General features: G+C 34.3%; 1 protein-coding gene across 5 annotated transcripts in view; it reads left to right on the top strand.

Moving 5' to 3' along the window:
- The window catches only part of LOC105204318 (deaminated glutathione amidase), a 42,507-nt gene that overhangs the window by 4,248 nt on the left and 17,378 nt on the right, over window positions 1–20,881 (top strand). For all 5 annotated transcript variants that reach the window (XM_039453904.1, XM_026141128.2, XM_026141130.2 and 2 more), the window contains one exon: window positions 1,090–1,234. In XM_039453904.1, coding sequence (XP_039309838.1) covers window positions 1,090–1,234 — 145 coding nt within the window. The remainder of the gene's footprint in view (window positions 1–1,089; window positions 1,235–20,881) is intronic.

The following is a 20,881-nucleotide window of genomic DNA, read 5'->3' as shown; positions in this document are numbered from 1 at the left end:
CATGCAGCTCCTACGCTTAGCCGAAATCCGAATACCGGAAAGCGACTCAGCATTAGCTGGCGCAGCGCGATGGTGTTGCGGGCCGGAAGCCCGACAGACCATCAGCGTTTTTCGATATTTCTAGCGTATGCGGAATTCGAGTCCGCTACGCGTATGCATAGCAATAGGATCTTAATTTCCTGTTGCTATACGTGTAATTATCGTAGTTGTACAGGGTACAACAGTATAATAATTTTATAAATCTGTAGATTTTTGAATTTTTATTACTTACTAATTTTATATGTACACCGAATATTATAATTAGATGTTAACATGTTGATATAACACGATAACATAATTGACCTAATCTACTATCCTAAAAGCACAGGGACGTCCACGGGACGTGCTAAGGACGACCTGTCGGGACGAGCAGGATATCCTGGGGATTATCTGTTATAGTCCCTGGACGTCCACTGTACGTCCCGTGGACTAGAAAATGAGCGCCTCATTCTTGCTCATGGACATTGTGGACATCCCATTAGGAATCTTAAAGATGTCCATTCGCAATCTTTGGGATATACATACACATTTCAAGACCATTTTAGGATATTTAAGGAATATCCGCATAAATATATTATATTATTACACCACATAATTCCAAGCAAGTTACAGGCATTTCGATCCTAGTTTTGGATTATAAGACGTTTGTTCCATTCACATCACAATTACGATTGTCTACTTGTTAAATTGAGTCAATTCAGTTTAACCATGTGAATAAAAAATATAAATCTGTCATACAACAACGCGGATCAAAATAACACACATGGCTTACACATGCGTTAGTTTTTGGATTTTTATGTGGAATAGAAGATTGTAGCTGCGCACTGAAGATGTTCCAAAACTAGGATCAAAACGTCTGTAATTTGCTATGTAACGTTTGTTCGCTAATTACATTAACTCATACACGAACAACTTGTGTTGGCTCTATCGACATGAATTCTTATTTTGATTTATTTTTTTAGAGACTTTTCTAATACAATTTTAATTCTATAAAGTAATTTTTCTATCCTGATTATGTTTGTATAAAATAACTAAGTTATTGCATTTTAGCATTCAACCGGTGCGACATCGTTACATCGGTACAATGGCTCATCCTTTAATTGCAGTATGTCAAATGCGATCAATAGCTGACAAAATGAAAAATTTGGAAGTTGTGACCGAGCTAGCAGCTGAAGCCAAACGCAGATCAGCAGCAGTATGTATACTTTATAACAAATAGTGCTATAAATTCTATAATACACATGCAGAAGAAAACAATATCAAATTAAAACTAATGTTATAGTTTATACAGGATGATTCAGAATAACATATTGGTACCGTTAGTGGCATATCCAAAAACAAATTCTGAGACGATTTTTTCTTTAGCAAAAATTTGTCCGGAGCTTAGCTTTTGAGTTATAAGAAGGAATAGTTAGCATATGATAGGTCGGATACAAGTGGTAGACAGGGGCAGCGCAACTCGCGGGTGTTTCCGTGAGGCGCCAGCTGTGCTCAAATGACTGACAACAGTACACGGACAACACATTCCCATTTAAACTTTCTCTCTCTCTCTCTCTCTCTCTCTCTCTCACTTTAATTATGTTATATTTAACTTATCAAATATCGATTTGTCATCCGGCCGTCAAATATCAGGATGATCGTGAAATCTTCAAGTTTACGGTTACATGGGCGCAACAGTATTACAATAAATATACGCCCGCAAATAATAAAATTTAATGTAAATGGGATTACTTAAATATCATTTTGCAAGGATCCCGATAGCGCACGGTGCGATAGCCCACGTCCCGATAGCACACGTCAAATTTAATGTAATTTCTGATGACCTACTTCTCTTTTTAGCACACGTCCCGATAATGCACAAAGTAAAATGCGCAGCTGCTCGATAACGCACAAAATAAAATGCACACTTGCCCAATAACGCATGTTGTAAAATGCGCACGTGCTCAATAACGCACGTCCCGATGGCACACGTCAAATTTAAAATAATTCCCGACAACCCACGTTTTTTTAGCACACGTCCCGATAACCCACAAAGAAAAACGCATGTCTGCTTGATAACGCACGTTTCGATAGCCTATGTCTCTATAGCCCACGTCTCTTTAGCGCACGTCTCGATAGCCCACGTCTTTATAGCGCACGTCTCAATAGCCCACGTCTCTATAGCGCATGTCTCGATAGCTCACGTCTCTTTAGTGCATGTCCCAATAACCCATGAAGTAAAAAATGCTTCTTCCCGATAACGCACGTCCCGATAACATACGTCCTAAGTCAAATTTTATGCGCATTTGGCCTAATTGACTTTATTTCATGACTATATTCATGTACATACACTTCAAGCATAATAATTGGAATATTTGTTGCGTTGTATTCATATGTGTAAAATATATAATATTTCACTTTCAGCATTTTTAAAACACGTGCATCATGAATATAACTGATTATAAAACCTGAAGCAGTTCCAGTTACTCTCACATTCATTTTATGTGGTTTTAGTATTATTTTCATTAATTCAATCATGAGACATAACCTCATAACCTCACATGTGTCAAACTGCATGAGAATAAGCGTGAAATATACATTAACATTAGATGAATGCAATATAAATATGCTGTGATTATCAGACAGCTAATTTTTATTGCTTATTTATATTGCTGCATCTAATATTTCACTCTTACCCAGGGAGAAATGATCCCAGTAAACACAGAATATGTATGTTATATAATATAGGAGTAACATGTAATATAACAGATGTTACATTCTATTTATATTATTTATATTATTTATATTATAATTATATAATATTACTTTATACATGCAATATAACTAGATTATGAAACTATTATGATGCTTGTTATTATTGTGTTATAATAGACGAACAGCAATATAATTACAATATTGCATGTTATATAATAACGGTTATATTACATACGTTTTGATATTAAATTATATAATTTGAAATACGCAAATTTTATTAACCCAACCTAATCTAATAGCAATGCCATTTTCAGTCGGTTCCGATACCAGAGAGGTTCCTCTCTGCCGATATTTCCCGCCATTAATTAAGGCCATTATAATTAATTAATTAATTAAGGTACTCGGTAGTCGGTATGTATCAGAGTGCGGTCAAATTAACATCCTTTAGTTGGTCAATTTGTAAAATTCTTTGTTCTGATTGGTTAATCAAATGCTTCGAAGTATTTGTAGTGTCCAGTTGATCGCAACCTCAGTGTGTATCAGTGCAGTGTATTTCCGAACCCAGCATACCTCTCCGGCCTATTTTGTGCATTGATAAGAGAAAACAGGTAATGAAATATTATAATCATAAAGTGTTTATGAGTGTGTGTGATATAATGTTATCACAGATAAATATCGATTATTTGATATCATTTACCCACAGATTATACATTTAGATCATATTTGACATCGTTTTCAACATCGCGTAGAAAATGAGGTTAAAAATGTTTACTAGAGAAACGGCATCCGTTCCAGTGATATAAATGTAAAAATCTTTTATCTGTAAAGTGACATAAAAGTTGGAAAACACTGAATTGTATACTGTTATTATAGTGTTAATATAGTGTCGTTTTTATTCATGAAAGAAAAAAATGCTTTAAAATTACTATAATTTAACTATAATTTATTTCAGTTGGTTCATAACAATTAGTTTTAGTATTAATTAGCATTCATAATTGTTTTGACATGCAGTTTGTACCTGATATTATTACTACGTAAATAGTAAGCAAATATTAGTAAAATAGTAATTCATTATTTTCCACATAGCACGTAATATTTCTGTAATATCACAGAAATATTGCAATATCACAGAAATATTACATATTACTGTGAAATATCACAGAAATATTACTGTGATATTACACAGTGATAATAACATTGAAGTATTCTAGATATCACAGGAATATCATAGAAATATTACTGTGATATTACACAGTGATAATAACATTAAAATATTCCAGTGATATCATTGCAATATATTGTTGCAATATTTAATTTCAAAGAACAAGGTAATGTCAAATGACGTTTCTATTATGTCTTATTAATGCAACGTCACTATCTCTTTGATTAATTCGATATTTTCAGTATCTATAATATTCTTGGTAATTGCGGTATCCTATAGAAGAAATCAACTTACAAATAAAATAATAATGTCTTTGCCCTTCCATGGAATGAAAGTAAAAGTTAAGAAAAAATTAATTTTGTTATTAGTTTACTTACTTTACTTAGGTATTTACTTTTACTAGTTTATCCCTAAACTGTATATATAAACTAATGTACGCTCTTCTATGTAATCTATCAATTTAATTATCGCTTTACAACTTGATCAATAATGATTTTATTAAAAAATTACAGAAAAACCTTTGTATTTGTCTTATTGCCATTTATAATTTTTACAGAATTACAAAAATTGATTTTAATTTTTAAAAATTTTTATCATAAAAAATTTTTTTTAAGAAAATGTTTACAAAAAGTTTTGTCAATACACATTTATTATTCGCTGGGCAATAAATGTTTTAAGGTATATTTAGAAATTTTTGAAAAAAATATACATTTTTACTTTGTTTAATATTTACTGCTCGGTACATTATTTTGTAAAATAATTTATTCAATAATATTGATTAAACTATTATACACCACAGTAAAAGGTTTTTCAAGTTAATTAAAATATTAAATTTCCAACAAATTTTTCTTTAGACTTTACTTTTTTTTAAATTCTATTAAAAAATATGATTATATATATTCCATCATTAATTAGGTATTTTACAATATTCATTAATTATATGTACTTATATATAAAATGTTGCGGCTCGGTCACCAACCGTCACAACATACGACGAAACAAGCGAGCGCGTGCACAGTCGCTAGCGGCGGTTCCACCGTGTCTATAAGACTCCACGCAAACAAGTGAGTGCTAGCACCACCGCTAGATGGCTGCGCCGCTGGAGACCTTCTCGTGAGTCGAATGCAACCACAAGTGTTATATCTAGACGCCACCGCGGTCAACTCACTAGCTCACACTTCAGTGAGATTTTAAGGAAAATCGTTGCTTGTTGTAATTTGGAGACGAATACTCGTTCTGATTCTTTTTCTAATGTGACGTGTGTATGGAACGCTGTTTCACATAAAATTTTATATTTTTACATGTAAATAATATTTTGTGGCTTCGGTCCACTTAGCGCTTCAAACGCTACAGAGCATTCGTAGCATTAATATGGCTGGTCCATTTGACGCTTCGGAACGATCCCAATAGCTCTTATTACGTCATCAATACGTCATCGTTTTCGCTCTCGATTCGCTCTAACTGCCTCACCTCGGGAGATGGGTTAGCTGGGGAGCGTTTCAATATTTGGCGGGAAATTACGACTTGAGCCGCATTTCGATTTGCGCTCAAACCGCTGTTGGCTTCATCAATAGTTTGTTTGGGGCCGTATTTGTGTTCATACGTGTTTAAACATGATATATCAATTGACAATAAAAAGGAATTATTATCATTAACTTTCTTTGTTTCTGCTACGCGAGAAAAAATAAATTTAAATTATGACTTTACCTGAAATGACTCTTGAATTCAATAGCAGTGAGAGATGGGATAATACGTTCTACATAACCTTCAATTTTAGGCGTTCTTTGTTTTCTTCGATTCATAACTCATTAAGCAAAATTCTATTTCTTCTTCCTTATCATCATATATATATATATATATATATATATATACAGGGTGTCAGGTAACGATCGCCCGTGGTTTCGTGGATTGATAAATCAAGTAAAACTGAGCAGAAAAGTCCTTTACCACTTTTTAATATTTGCCATAGTTAACGAAATAAAAATTAATAAAGTCTGCGAATAAGCGCGTATCACCGCGCGCAAGGACCGCCCGCCGGTCGCCGAGACGTAGGCAGCCGCGGCTGTAGGCGCGGCGCTGTGCGGTGAGGAGGGAAAAACAGCTACTGCTTTAACTATGGCAAATATTAAAAAATGGTAAAGGACTTTTCTGCTCAGTTTTACTTGATCTATTAATCCACGAAACCACGGGCGATCGTTACCTGACACCCTGTATATATATATAAGATATTATATCGTTGAATGTATTATAAACATTTACTAAAATTGAAACTGATTCCATTATTAAATTTGGATAAACCGCGGCTAGTTGATTCAAGTGCTACAACTACTACAAACTGGTCCACTTGTGTAGTGATTGTAATATTGGTAACACTAGTGGACCGATCATAGCATAGCGTTTAGAGCGTAGCATTCAGAGCGTTCAGAAGTACTAAATGGACCGCAGCCTGTATTGTTATTTAATCTTAAACATAAATTAAAATTATAATTCAAATTAAATCTTTTTTAACAAAAAAGAAAAAGGACACAAGAGATATTTTTTTGTAAATTAAACATTTATTACTTTTATATTATTCTATTCTGATTTAATAAATATAATTATTTTTTTTCTATGTCTAATATATTGTTACACTTGTCGAAACGAGCACACAAAAACACTCGCGCGAGCACACAGCACGAAATAACTACACTCTCTCTTTTGTACAAAAGAACACTGACTTTAATTAAGTAATTATATACAATTTACTGGAAGCGGAATTATCCAAATGTCGCTTGACAGCTACGCGTCCAGAACAACAACACACAAACGCCGGCCGCGCTTCTTTTGTCTCATCGATAAAACTTCCTTCGGCCAGCTTCTCAAGCTTGGCCGAACGGGTACAACAACATATTACATGAAACAATGTTTTGTATTTTTGTGTGTATTTTTAACAATGTGTTATAAGCTGTTTTGTATTGTTGTGTATATTTTTAACAATGTGTTGTAAGCTGAAATAAGGCATTAGTAAATTCAAATACAACAGTTACCTTATTATCATATAATAATTATATAACAAAGTAATAACTTATACTACATTTATATTACATTAAAATAAATTTATAAAATTGTTATATAAATGTTTGGTTCAATTAATATAACGTTTTAGTAACACGTTATATGGATGTTATATAACTGCAATTTCGTATGAGTGGGAAATTAAAACTAACATATAAGTTACATGTAACGCACACGTTATATTGCTGTTACTTTCTGTTTCATTAAGGTAATATAACTGTTTTATAATTGTGTTTACTGGGATAGGTCAAATCGACGTCAATTTGACGTTGATGGCGTCTAAAACGTTTCCAAGTTGAGACTTCGACGTCAATTTGACGTCGATGTTTTCCAACAATTTGACGTCGATTTTCGACGTCAATCAAACATCAACAACATTTACAATCTTTGATAAGTTTAGTTAAATAATACCGATAAAAAAATTTAAGTTTAAAAAAATTTTTAAATTAAATAAAAAATAAATTAATTAAAATTTGCATTAAAAAAGATTAAATTAAATTAAATTAAAAGTTAATTTTTAAAAGTATTATTTGTATTGTTTTAAATAAAAATGTAATTTTTTAAAATTAAATTTTTAAAATTATTCTAAATAACCAAACAATAAGAAAACATATATGACCATATTTTATGTATAATTACATATATCTTTTACATAAAAATTTTTTACCGGTAATTAAAATTTAAAATTTAATTATGTATAAAACAGAAAATTAAATTATTATTATTATATTTAATTGTATGTATAGAAAAACTTATTTACATAGTAACATGCTTTAAATTATTTAAATGTTTAGCTTTCCATTATTGAGTGCATAGAAAAAAAGGGGTGTTGCAGAAACTATAATAAAATGATAATGAAATCGATGTCAAATTGACATCAAATTGACATCAATTTGATGTCGAAATCATTTCGATATTAATTTAATAGGTTATTTCTCGTTGAGCTATATAGTAATACCGATAAAAATTTGTAAATTTAATATAATTTAAAAATTGAATGAAAAATAAAGTAATTAAAAATTGCATTAGGAAATTAAATTAAGTTAAATTAAAAGTTAATGTTTAAAAGTATTATTTGCATTGTTTTAAATAAGAATGTAATGTAATCTATTTGACACTTATACGTCAACATCTACATTATCTATATTAATTTTTCAAAATCTATAGATATATATTATATATTACATTTTATTTTTATAATTATTATTAGATTTTATTTTTCTAATTTTATAAATTGTTTAAGTGTAATGCATAATATAAAAATTTTTTAAAATTTAAAATCAGTTGCATTAAGAATTCTAAACACTCACAGCAACTACATTTAGGAATACTGACATTAATAGCGAGAAATTATACGCTAAGACGATGAGAATTCTTGCGTGCTATTTTTAAATAAAAAGATATTTTGATAAAATAACATTGTAAATCATTTTAACTAATTTGTACAATAAATTGGTGGAAAACTTTTTTTTTCTTGACAGTTGTTTATTAACTGCCAAAAAAAGCATAGCCTTCGGACAATTTTACAAATTTGTTAATGTGATTTATAGTGTTGTTATCAAAATATCTCTTTATTTAAAAATGGCACACAAGAATTGTCAGCGTCTCACATCACATTAAAATTCGATTTAATCATAATTTATGAAATCCTGTAATTTCGGATTGAAATGATAGATTTAATAAGTGAGTGCTGGCGTCACCGGTAGGCGGCCACGTCGCGGTGGATCTTCTCGTAAGTCGAATGCGGCCACAGGTTTTATATCTAGGCGCCACCGCGGCCGACTCCCCAGCTCATACTTCAGTGAAACTTAGAAGCTGCTTATTGTAACTTTGAGACGAATACTCGCTCTCGTTCTTTTTATACGTGACGTGTGTGTGCAATACTGTTCAACATAAAATTTTACATTTTTATATGTAAATAACAATTTGTATTGTTATTTAATCTTGTACATGAATTAAAGGTTTAATTTAAATTTAATCTCTTTTTAATCCTTTTTAACAAAAAGAATACAAGAAATACTTTTTTTGTAAATTAAATATTTATTACGTTTACATTAATGTATTTTGTTTTAATAAATCTATCTGGGTTTCGATCTTATTTTTAATCGATCTTAATACCATATTTTCGGTTCAGAAATCCCGATCGATTTGAATTACTTTTTTTAAAATTGGTTTTAATCGCACATTTTCTACATATTGTATTTTTTAATCAAATGTTTTAACTTTTGGCATGATTTTTTCCATCCTTCCAGTCCATTAAACGATTTCTGGGAAATGATAATGGAATCAATGTCAAATTGACATCAATTTGACATCGCAATCATTTTAATATGATTCGATATAGGTCATTTCTTGTTGAGTTATAGTACCGAAAGGATGTTAATATCATTTAAATGTTTTATACACGTTGATATTGACATCGAAATGGCATCAAAATTTGAACATTTTAACATCAATGTCGACGTGAAATTTGATCTCATTTCAACCGTCAAAATGACGTCAATTTGACGTCGATTCGACCTATCAATTCTCCCTGGGTAATCATTCATATGCAGTTTGACAGGTGTAAGGTTATGTTCCTTGATTTAATTAATCGAGTCTACATTCCTAAAACCATCAAAAAGAAGTGTTACAACCTTTTAGCTCCTAACTGTACATGAATATGGACATGAACTAAAGCTAATTAGGCCGAATGCGCGTAATTAAACCTATTTTGGAACGTGCGTTATCGGGCAGGTGCGCGTTTTACTTTGTGGACTATCGAGATGTGCGCTAAAGTGACGTGGGCTATCGAGACGTGCGCTATCGAGACGTGGACTATCGAAACGTGCGCTATAAAGACGTGGGCTATCGAGACGTGCGCTATAGAGACGTGGGCTATCGAGACGTACGCTATAGAGACATGGGCTATCTAGACGTTCGCTAAAGAGACGTGGACTATAGAGACGTGTGTGATCGGGCAGCTGCGCATTCTACTTCGTGCGTTATTGGGACGTGTGCTAAAGAGACGTAAGGGTGCCGTCACATGGGGCGTAACTTGCGTAAGCGTAACTTGCGCCGACCAATGATATCGTTTTACTGGAACATCAGTTTCTGCCTAGTTACTTTACGCTTTTTACGTTATTATTGTTACGTCGAATCCAATTTCCTGCGTAAGAAACGCTGTGTACATATAGTAATACATGTATTGGTAACACATGTATTACTTAAATAAGCAGAACAAAATTGAAAGATGCGTAATGAAATCAGGGTAAATTAAGAAACAGTTTTCAGTATCAAATTTATTATTTATAATAGCTATTCTGTAATAACATTCTGTCATATCCAACCTTCTTGCGATATGTTGATACAAAATTTTAAGGTTATAGTTGTACATTAATAGATATGTCCGTGTTGCTTGAATTTCTTGCATGTAAAATGCTTCCTTTTTCTTAAATGCCTAACATATATTTATATTGTTTTAAATATATAAATTTTTGAAAATTACAAGGAACAGGAATATATGCCCGCACAGGTTAGATTCGCACATAAATGATTCACACATACTAGTGTGCAGAGTATCAGTTCCACATGAGGCGTACTTTCCGAGACGCGTAAATTACAAAAACCAATCGTAAATTTGTTTAGCATTTCTGTTAGAGAGTACAGTGCGTTGCATTGATGCTTGGGGTACCAATTTTAGGGACCACGTTTCTTTCTTGATTATTTTTATGTTCATGATTGAATGCTGCGGTGATCGTTGACGCCTGCATTTGGTCATAAACGTAAAAATAACTAAGAAAGAAACGTAGTTCTTAAAATCGGTACCCCAGGCATCAATGCAACACATTGTACAAGAGAAACCCGAATCAGCAATTGGTTGCATTAGATACGCATTTCTTAAAAAATCGGCGAAATACGCTTCATGTGAAAGAAGGCTTTTAAATGGCGTAACATATTTTAGTAAGTTACTAGAATACGCAAATTACGCTACGCAAGTTACGCCCCATGTGACGGCACCCTGAGTTATCGGGAATTATTTTAAATTTGACGTGTGCTATCGGACGTGGGCTGTCGCACCGTGCGCTATCGGATTCCGTCCCATTTTCAAATTAAAAGTATCACATTTAAAACTCACAAGAAAGGAAGATAGGAGAGAAAAACAGGGGGAGGGGGATTCGAACATGTTTGATCACGTTTACTCATGCACCTTCCCATACGGCAATCAACTTATTGTTTCCACAACGCGACAGTTTTATTAAAGAATCACGCACGATTTATAAATATGAAAAAAACGGTGTTCGGTCAATTTGTTTGAATTTTTATATGTTGTAGTACTTGCATTCCTAATAAAAAACTTCAATTTTTAAAACATTTTTATGTTTAGTTTCGGAATTAAAAATATTTGAAGGTCTCTTTCATAACATCGGCTCATGTGTACATCTACACTAGTTATGAACTTGTATGCTTGCTCATATACAGGGTGATTCAGAATAACCCGTTGTCTTTCAAGGGATGTATTCCTGGTCGAATTCTAAGACGATTTTTCCTTTGCCAAAAATTTGTCGGACGCTTAGATTTTGAAATATCAGCCGATTAAATTAGCGTATCACGGGAATACAGATGGTACGCAGGGGCGGCGCATTCACCGTTACGCGCGGGTGTGTCGTGAGGTGCCTGCTGCGCTCAGCTGATACAACACATAAGTCTTTCTTCCCTCTCACTCTCTCTCTCTCTTTCTCTGTCACATCACAATGCTTTAACTTAAAAATGTAATTAATTTTTTTTTAATTTTAATGATTTTAATAAGAGAAGTGCCAGGAAATTCTTTGTACAGTCGAAGAATCGAACAAAGAATTGCACGAAATCTACAAAAGTATTTACATCTCAAGTTTTTAGAAACATTAGTACTTTTTTTGTCACAGAAAGAGAGAGGGGGAGGGGAGGAGAGAAAAAGAGGGAAAGGGAGAGAGAAAGAGAGAGAGAGAGAGAGAGAAAGCGTGCTTGCATAAACGAGTTTGGATATGTATTTACTTACGTATTATTCTGTACAGCAATCAATTAGTTGTCTCCACGATGAGACAGACCAAAGTTTTCTTGATCCTCTCGTAAATTATCACTTTAGTATCATAATACACAATTCATTTACTTGATCGATAAAACTTGAGTAACTAATTAACGATCACTTCGAGTAACGATCACTGCAAATAAGTATTAGTCATTCGGCGTGCAAAAATATGTAGCTCGATAAAACTCGTGTTTACGCGCGACGAACAGACAACACGTGTTTACTCGACAAGAGGAAAGAGCCGACTGATTTTATGGGTTACGTCATGATGTAAAAAACAAGGTGAAACAACGCGCATCGTCGGCGGCTCGATGCACGGTAAGAGGCGTGGCTCGATGTGATGAGCCAATGAAATTTGGGTCCAAATATATCCGCGCAATTTAAATACGAAACAATCATATGTAGTCACACATACTTAAAATGTAGATGCTGTTAAAAAAAATAAATATAAAAATGTAAAAATACTTGAAATTTATTATCTTTAACAAAAATCACTGTTGCAATAAACACTGTTGTTATAAACATGAAATACAACAATTTAGCCATACACATAAGCTCATTCTTATAACTTTCCAAATTTCTTCTAATTCAAGTTTACAAAATTTGAAATAACAATTATCACAATTTTTATTAATGTACAAAGTCTCAACCTTACCTTCACATTCTTCTTTTTTTAAGTAGCTTTGAATTTCTTCGATTCACCGATTATCTCCGATTCACGTATAAATGCAAGTATAAATACGTCCCAGTACCGGAGCCGTAGCCATATTAGGCTTGTTTTCTATTCCTGCACTAGACTGCACTGGAACGTTCCTTCTTGCTTTCGCTAACTTTGAAACATCTATCTATTTCATTTTAAGTGTACACTTATTTAGAGAGTTCAGGAACAGAAAACAAACGGATTGAATCTCAAAATTTGGACCCAGTTCTGATTGGTCTAGAGTATGGTCTACTGCGCATCTGGTTACTTGTTTCACCTTTCTTCTTACATCATGGGTTACGTTATGATCGAATATGAATGCGTGATTGGTTGAACAGAAGTTAGAACGCGACAATTTAAAAGTAAAGTAGTGATTAATATTGTTTTTAATAATAAAATTTATTGAAAAATATTTTTCTATTTATTTTATTAAAATTATTTTTTTATATCAAGAGATTCTACACTGAGAAAAAAAGTTATTGAATTTTAATAAATATTTGTTTGAATACTTGCAATGACATAATTTATTAAATGTAATTAAATATTTCTTTAATACAAGATTAGGAGCGTTAAGAAGATCGCTAAAAAGACGATATGGCAGGATACACCGTCGCAGAATACTACGACATGATGATGGTTCTTGGAGAATGTCAGGGGCTACTTTACGTGGCTTCAAGAAGATATGAAGAATTATATCCGGATAGGCCAAAACATCCCTCGGGCAGCGTTATACTTGCAACAGCTCAACGGTTTCACGAAACCGATAGCGTGTTACCACAGAAGAAAGATTGTGGCAGAAATCGCAATGCAAGAAATTTGCGAAATGTGGAGATAGTTCTTCGTGATGTCGGACAGCAACCTGAAACTAGCATTCGGGTTATTGCTCGCAAACACGGATTGTCTTACTCCACAGTTCAGCGAATATTAAAAGACAAAAAACTTTACGCTTATCACTATACTAGCGTGCAAGATTTGCAAGAGGAGAACTATCCTTGAAGAAGAGCATTTTGCAAAAATTTCCTGATGAGAGTAGAGGATGATACGGAATTTCCTTCTCGAGTGATATTCAGCGATGAGTCACTGTTCACTCGAGATGGAATTTTCAATTGTCACAACATGCACGCGTGGAATAACGAAAATCCTCACGTTACTCAACTCAGGAATTTTCAAGTTAGATGGAAATGTAATGTTTGGACCGGAATCTTCGGCACCACGATATTGGGTCCGGTAATTCTTCCGGACATCTTAAATGGCGCATCGTACGTCAAATTTTTATCGGAAAATCTTCCCGATTTTTTGGAAGATGTGCCATTAGCAGACAGAAACAAAATAACATTCCAGCAAGATGGTGCCGGACCACATAATGCCCGAGTGGTCACAAATTTTTTAAACGAACAATTTCCTGACAGATGGATGGGTCGTTATGGACCAATACGCTGGCTCGCTAGATATCCGGATTCTAATCCATTAGATTTCTTTTTATGGGGACATTGCAAAGAAATCATTTACAGGAAGCTTCCTGAAAACGTAGAAGAGTTAAACAACAAACTCCATGATGCAATTTGGAATATTGAAGAAGATGTTTTGGAAAGGACGCAAGAAAATCTGTTAAGATGCATGAGAGCCTGCATCACGGTGGACGGTGGTCACTTTGAGCACTTGTTATAAAGAAAACTCTTCGAAGAGAATTAATCTGCCCTTTTCAGGGCAACCAAATAATTTATTTCGAGAAACTATCTTTTGGTTTTAACAAATTATTACACTGAGAAAAAAATTTATTTGAATACTTGCAATGACACAATTTATTAAATTTAAATAAATATTTATTCAGTAAAAAAATGATCGTTAAATTACATTAGTGATTCTTGTATTAAAGAAGTATTTAATTACATTTAATAAATTATGTCATTGCAAGTATTCAAACAAATATTTATTAAAATTCAATAACTTTTTTTCTCAGTGTAGAATCTCTTGATATAAAAAAATAATTTTAATAAAATAAATAGAAAAATATTTTTCAATAAATTTTATTATTAAAAACAATATTAATCACTACTTTACTTTTAAATTGTCGTGTTCTAACTTCTGTTCAACCAATCACGCATTCATATTCGATCATAACGTAACCCATAAAATCAGTCGGCTCTTTCCTGTTGTCGAGTAAACACGTGTTGTCTGTTCGTCGCGCGTAAATACGAGTTTTATCGAACTACATATTTTCGCACGCCAAATGACTAATACTTATTTGCAGTGATCGTTACTCGAAGTGATCGTTACTCGAAGTGATCGTTAATTAGTTACTCAAGTTTTATCGATCAAGTAAATGAATTGTGTATTATGATACTAAAGTGATAATTTACGAGAGGATCAAGGAAACTTTGGCATGTCTCATCGTGGAGACAACTAATTGATTGCTGTACAGAATAATACCTAAGTAAATACATGTCCAAACTTGTTTATGCAAGCACTCGCGCGCGCGCGCGCGCTCTCTCTCTCTTTCTTTCTCTCTCCCTCTTTTTCTCTCCCCCCCCCTCTCTCTTTCTGTGACAAAAAAAGTACTACTGTTTCTAAAAACTTGAGATGTAAATATTTTTGTAGATTTCGTGCAATTTTTTGTTCGATCCTTCGACTGTACAAAGAATTTCCTGGCACTTTTCTTATTAAAATTATTAAGATTAAGAAGAAAATTAATTACATTTTTAAGTTAAAACATTGTGATGTGACAGAGAGAGAGGGAGAGAGAGAGAGAGAGAGAGAGAGAGAGAGAGAGAGAGAGAGAGCGAGAGAAAGAGAGAGAGAGTGAGAGGGGAGAAAGATTTGTGTGTTGTATCAGCTGAGCGCAGCAGGCACCTCACGACACACCCGCGCGTGTGAGTGCGCCGCCCTTGCATACCATCTGTATTCGACCCGTGATACGCTAACTTAATCGGCTGATATTTCAAAATCTAAGCGTCCGAAAAATTTTTGGCAAAGGAAAAATCGTCTTAGAATTCGACCAGGATACATCCCTTGAAAGACAACGGGTTATTCTGAATCACCCTGTATGTATATCGGTACGTATAAATATCCGTGGATGACTGCGTGTGCATGCACACGCAGGCATGTGTGCGCGCGGGCGTGTGTGTCCATGTGTGTGTGTGTGTGTGTGCGTGCGTGCGTGCGTGTGTGTGTGTCGGTTCGGAGTCTCTAAATACTGTGGAATTGACAAAAAATACATTCTCTCCCAAACACACGCACGCACACGCACGCACACAAACACACACGGATATGTTTTCAAATCAATAACATGTTTTAGACAGAATTGTAATGATTTGCATTAATAATGACGGCATTGCAATTCATAATTTATTATTATCTTGTAAAAATCAATTTTTCTACAGATTGGTATAACTTCTCGAAAAATTACCGTATTAATATCCGCAAAAGCGTTTTAAAGGAAAAATTTTGAATTTTTATGCGCTTTTTATCTCATTGAATTACGTCAACTGCTTCACTCCACACAACTCTAAAAATTTCACGTTTTATTTTTCAATTTTGCAAATTTTTGTTGTCATCGGCCATTAACAAAGTAATCATGCCACTGGGAGGGTTCCGATAGCGCACATCCCGATAGCCCACCAACCAATCATCTTGACTTATCTAACCCAACCTACGGAAAATCTTTAGGCATCTGCCATTGTGAGTGGTTTGTGTGCTATCGGGATGTGCGCTATCGTGACCCGTCGCATGCCACTTAATCGGCATTAAAAGTTTCTCAAAGTACAAACTTCAAGCTTTCATTTTGTTTTAGAAACATCCCTGTATCATAAATATTTCCTGTTTTACAAGCGTTTGAAGTTTGGTAAATTTTTCCTAAATTTTTAGTATATCGTTTTTTTTTGCTGGGCAGTGTGTAATTGACTCAAAATTAATTAAACAAAACAGAAATATATCTGTATCCGCGTTTTCGCAGAGTTAAGTGGACATGACGTCCGGTGAAAGTCAGGGAGTTGCGGAACGCGTTGTCGGTGCGGTGTGCGTAGATTGGCCGGTGCGACAGTTAGCGGTTCCGCGGTTCGTCCGAGCAGCTTCGTGTAAATGAGGCAATTGTACTGTCAGGGCGCAGATGCCCTGACAGTATTTCGGTTTACAATTTGCCGGGTCGGCGTCGAGGATGTAGTGTTCCACGAGTGTGCTCCAGGACGGCGCTGATTGGTCAGGGATACCTGGCCTGCAGGTTCGACGAAAATGCTTGTCGCGATTGGCTGCGGGGAGAATGCTCGCCGAGGAAGTGGATACGAATTAGCTGAGAGTTCTCGGCTGTTCAGGACGACGAGGATTCTCTTCGAGAGTACGGAAGGAGGCGAATATGCTCGTCTTCGAGGGAGTTGGTAGCGTGTCGAATATTCTCGACTGGAACAGGTCGGTGGTCCGAGAAGATCTGACTTCGGTGTTCCCACTGCCGGATTATATATCCGAGCGCGTAGTTGAACGCACTAATCCGCGCGCTCGGTCGGCTGGCCCGGAGTAAGGGACGTTACCGAACGCCACGGCCGGCGTGCGTGATCGCGCACGTGGTTTGCGATGTCGGACGGTTGGAGCGGATTCGAGTGACGGTGCGCATGAGATGAAGGGGCGTTTTCTTACATGTTGTTATAACCTTTATATAGCAAATAAATTTAACTTTCCAATTTTTTTTTAGTGAAAAAGTTTGGGAATAGTTTTGGAAAATTTAGGAAAACAATTTTATAATTTAGAAAATAATTTATTTATAACACTGGCCTCTGTGATTTTGTTGTTTGAATGAATTTTATCATTTCTGATGTATTTTTGCGCACTGAACACGAATCCGACAAGCAACTCACGTAGCACATAATGGTTTCAAATACATTTTTAAAACGTATCCATGGTTTCATAACCGTAAAGAACCATTAAAAAACGTTTAAACAAAAACGTTTTTAAAACCATAGTTTAAGAAACGTATTTTTAACGTTTTTTTTGTAAATACTGAAAAAAGTAATACTGTAAAAAACAATTTTCTTAACATTAAATAAAATAGAAATATTTTTTGAAGCAAAAAAATCGAGAATGTTTCTCAAGAATTTTTTCCGGAAATTTTCAAGCGGTCACTCATTCAAGTCGTAATCGTAAAAGAGTATAATTTTATATATGTTTATATAAATAACATGCTTTAATTATATTTTATCTTTTCAATAACATATATTGCCTCGGTATACATGTGTTAACACAAAGTGTTCATAGGTCATCACCAGGCATCAGTTCGTAGCAGTCTTATAGATCAAGCAACATTAGGTGAGGTTACGACTTGGATGGGTGGCCGCTTAAAAATTCAAAAAAATTTTTGAGAAAGATTCCCGATTTTGTTTACTTTAAATAACATTTCTATTTTATTTAACATTAAGAAAACTGTTTTTGAAAATTAATTAGAAATGAAAAAGTAGAAATTTCAAAAATTTTTTATCTGTAAAAAAAGTTCTATAATGGTTTCTTAAATGTTATTTTATTGGAAAAGAAACGTTTTAGTTAACATTTAACTGAGTGGACATTTTAACGCATAAGAAACGTTTCTAAAAATCGGTAATAAAACGTTTCAACAAAACGTTTATAAAACGTTTTTGAGACGTATATGTTCTACTTGGGAAATTGCTTCATCGCGTCAGGTTTTTGAGAAAAGTAAGGTTAAAGGTGTCAAAAATGACGTTTTTGACATATTTGTGATTTTTTTGCTAGCAAAGTAAATTTTTTTCTGCTTCTATTTATGCCATCTTAACGTGTTAAATTTTACCTTTAAAATAGATTTTTTTTAACCTCGTACGTTTTTCTTTTACCGAGTTAATCTTTGTATAATCAAGAACATTTTGTGCCGAAAATAAAAGAAATGTTTTTGAAGTTTAAAAACTGCGTAATGATTTTAATTCTGAGGTTTTTGAGGTCACTGAATCTGAATCCAAAGTTAGATTTTTGAAATTAGAAATGGCGAATCAAATATTTGTCATCGGCAAAAAATTGCCATTAGCGCTATTTTAAATTACAAAAAATATATATTATTCAATATTAATTTTAAAATTTCTAACATTTATAAAAAAATTTTTAATTTAACTAAAGTAAAAAAATTTTTTCGCTTTATATCACTGTTCCTATTTCGCTGTATTGTATTGTATTGCTGTCTCCACTCGTGCTATTTCTGCCATTAAAATATACAATTGGAATGCGCACGGCCATAGAATCCTGTGTTAGACTGTGATCTGAGAAAGACCGTCCTAAGAGGTATCTTTATCCTTCTTTAAACTGACTGTGCACTCGTAGTGAACAGGAGTTGAGATTCTGACTGTACGATGAAGCTTTTGATCAGATTGTATTAAAAAGAGACAAGGATCCCTTTTAAAAACCCTCTTTGTCGGATCGCCATTTGGCGCCCGTGCGCGTTTCAATAGTATATTTCAGTAATAGCGTTTTTCATTGGGAAAACTAGTGCGCACTAAATGTGCACTTGCTGCAGATATTTGGGCGTTTCCGTTGGCACCGTCATCGCGCGAACCGAAACGTCCAATTGCCAGCGGTGAGTGCACACTCAGTGCGCACTAGATTTCCCAATGAAAAACGCTATAATTCCCGCGCGTTGAACGCAGGAGGAGATTGTGTCAATGGCCCATAGACATAGGATCTCTAGACTGAGCGATCCCTGGGTTTTTGAGGAGTGGAGGTAAGTTCGGGTAGAAAAGACGGACTGTGTCTATGCCGTACACCCAAGGACTTTGATTCTGTCCTTGGGGAAATTTTTCAAACTGAGAAGTCGCTATCTTTCTACATACTTACAGTTCATGATTAACGTAACGACCAATAAACTCTAGTGGTTTCATTAATCATGAACTGCGAGTATGTAGAAAGTGGTGACTTCTCAGTTTGGAAAATTTTCCCATGGACAGAATCAAAGTCCTTGGGTGTATGTCTCTCTCCCTTCGCGCATGCGTACAAAGCATACCATGTCTGGGAGTCTCCACGGCACAGACACAGTCCGTCTTTTTCTACCGTGCTTATCCCCACTCCTTGATGGCTCAGTCTAAAGATCCTATCCCAGATAGCACACAATATGTATGATAAATATTAATAAACGTTTATCATAAATATTTTTTATAAATATTATAGAAATATTTTATAAATATTTTATATATGACGGAAAAGATTATAAAAATCTTTATCTAAAATATTGTTAAAATATTTATTAAATATTTTCCAAAATATTTATGATAAATAAAGAATAAATATTTACAAAAATATTTATGTAAATATTTATGATAAATACAAATAAAATAATTAGTGGTATCGTTGCGTAGCTTTTCTTATTCCTTTTTATACTGTTTCGATGTATGTATGTACTATCGGTTCCTCTTTACTGTCCTAGTTTACACCAAGCACTTGATACGCGTACTATTATAGTAATTTTCTATTAAATTATCTTAATTTTAGCAATGAATTTAAAAAATAGTATACTAAACTGGTACAATATGAATCGAGATTATTAAATATATGTATCATGTATACACGCATCGTCGAAAGTAAGATTTAATAGAAAGAATTTAATAGAAAGTTACGAGTTATAGTATGCGTATCAAGTGCTCGATGTAAGCTAGGCTACTATCGAAGTTCCTGGTCTGTTCTTTTCAACTGCATTTGAAGTAAAACTGAAAAGAACATACCAACAGCGTCACGTGAACGATCTGTGGCCACAGATATCTAACAACTAGATCGCTATCTTCGGCTGAATAGCTGTGTCCGGCAGGATATCCGAATTCGGCCATCTTACCCAACAAGAAAATGGCGTCTACGCGTAGATTGGGTTAGTGCGTATGTGTTTGACAGGTTTGACAACTAAACCGGTTAACCGCTGAGCACCGTTGAGCATATTAATTGCGATTATCGAGTGTGTTTTTTCGATATCGTGCCATTGACAAGCAAGAGCGGCATTAGAGCGGCATTGGAGCGGCCATTTTGTTGTAGGTAACATGGCTGAAACCGGATATCCTTCCTGCCTCAATACTGTCATATGCTAATGCCACAGGTTAGCGATCTAGTTTAGTATAGATATCTGTGTCTGTGGCCGACCGGCGACCGGCGACTGAGCAGTTACTTCCTGTTCCTGTTGAGCCACGTTGAGCGAGCCATGCCGAGGTGTGTCTATGTCTAT

This window comes from Solenopsis invicta, chromosome 9 (assembly GCF_016802725.1).
Source record: "Solenopsis invicta isolate M01_SB chromosome 9, UNIL_Sinv_3.0, whole genome shotgun sequence".
Lineage (NCBI taxonomy): Eukaryota > Metazoa > Arthropoda > Insecta > Hymenoptera > Formicidae > Solenopsis > Solenopsis invicta.
Note: the sequence above shows the minus strand (reverse complement) of the source record. Positions and strands in the feature narration are given on the sequence as shown.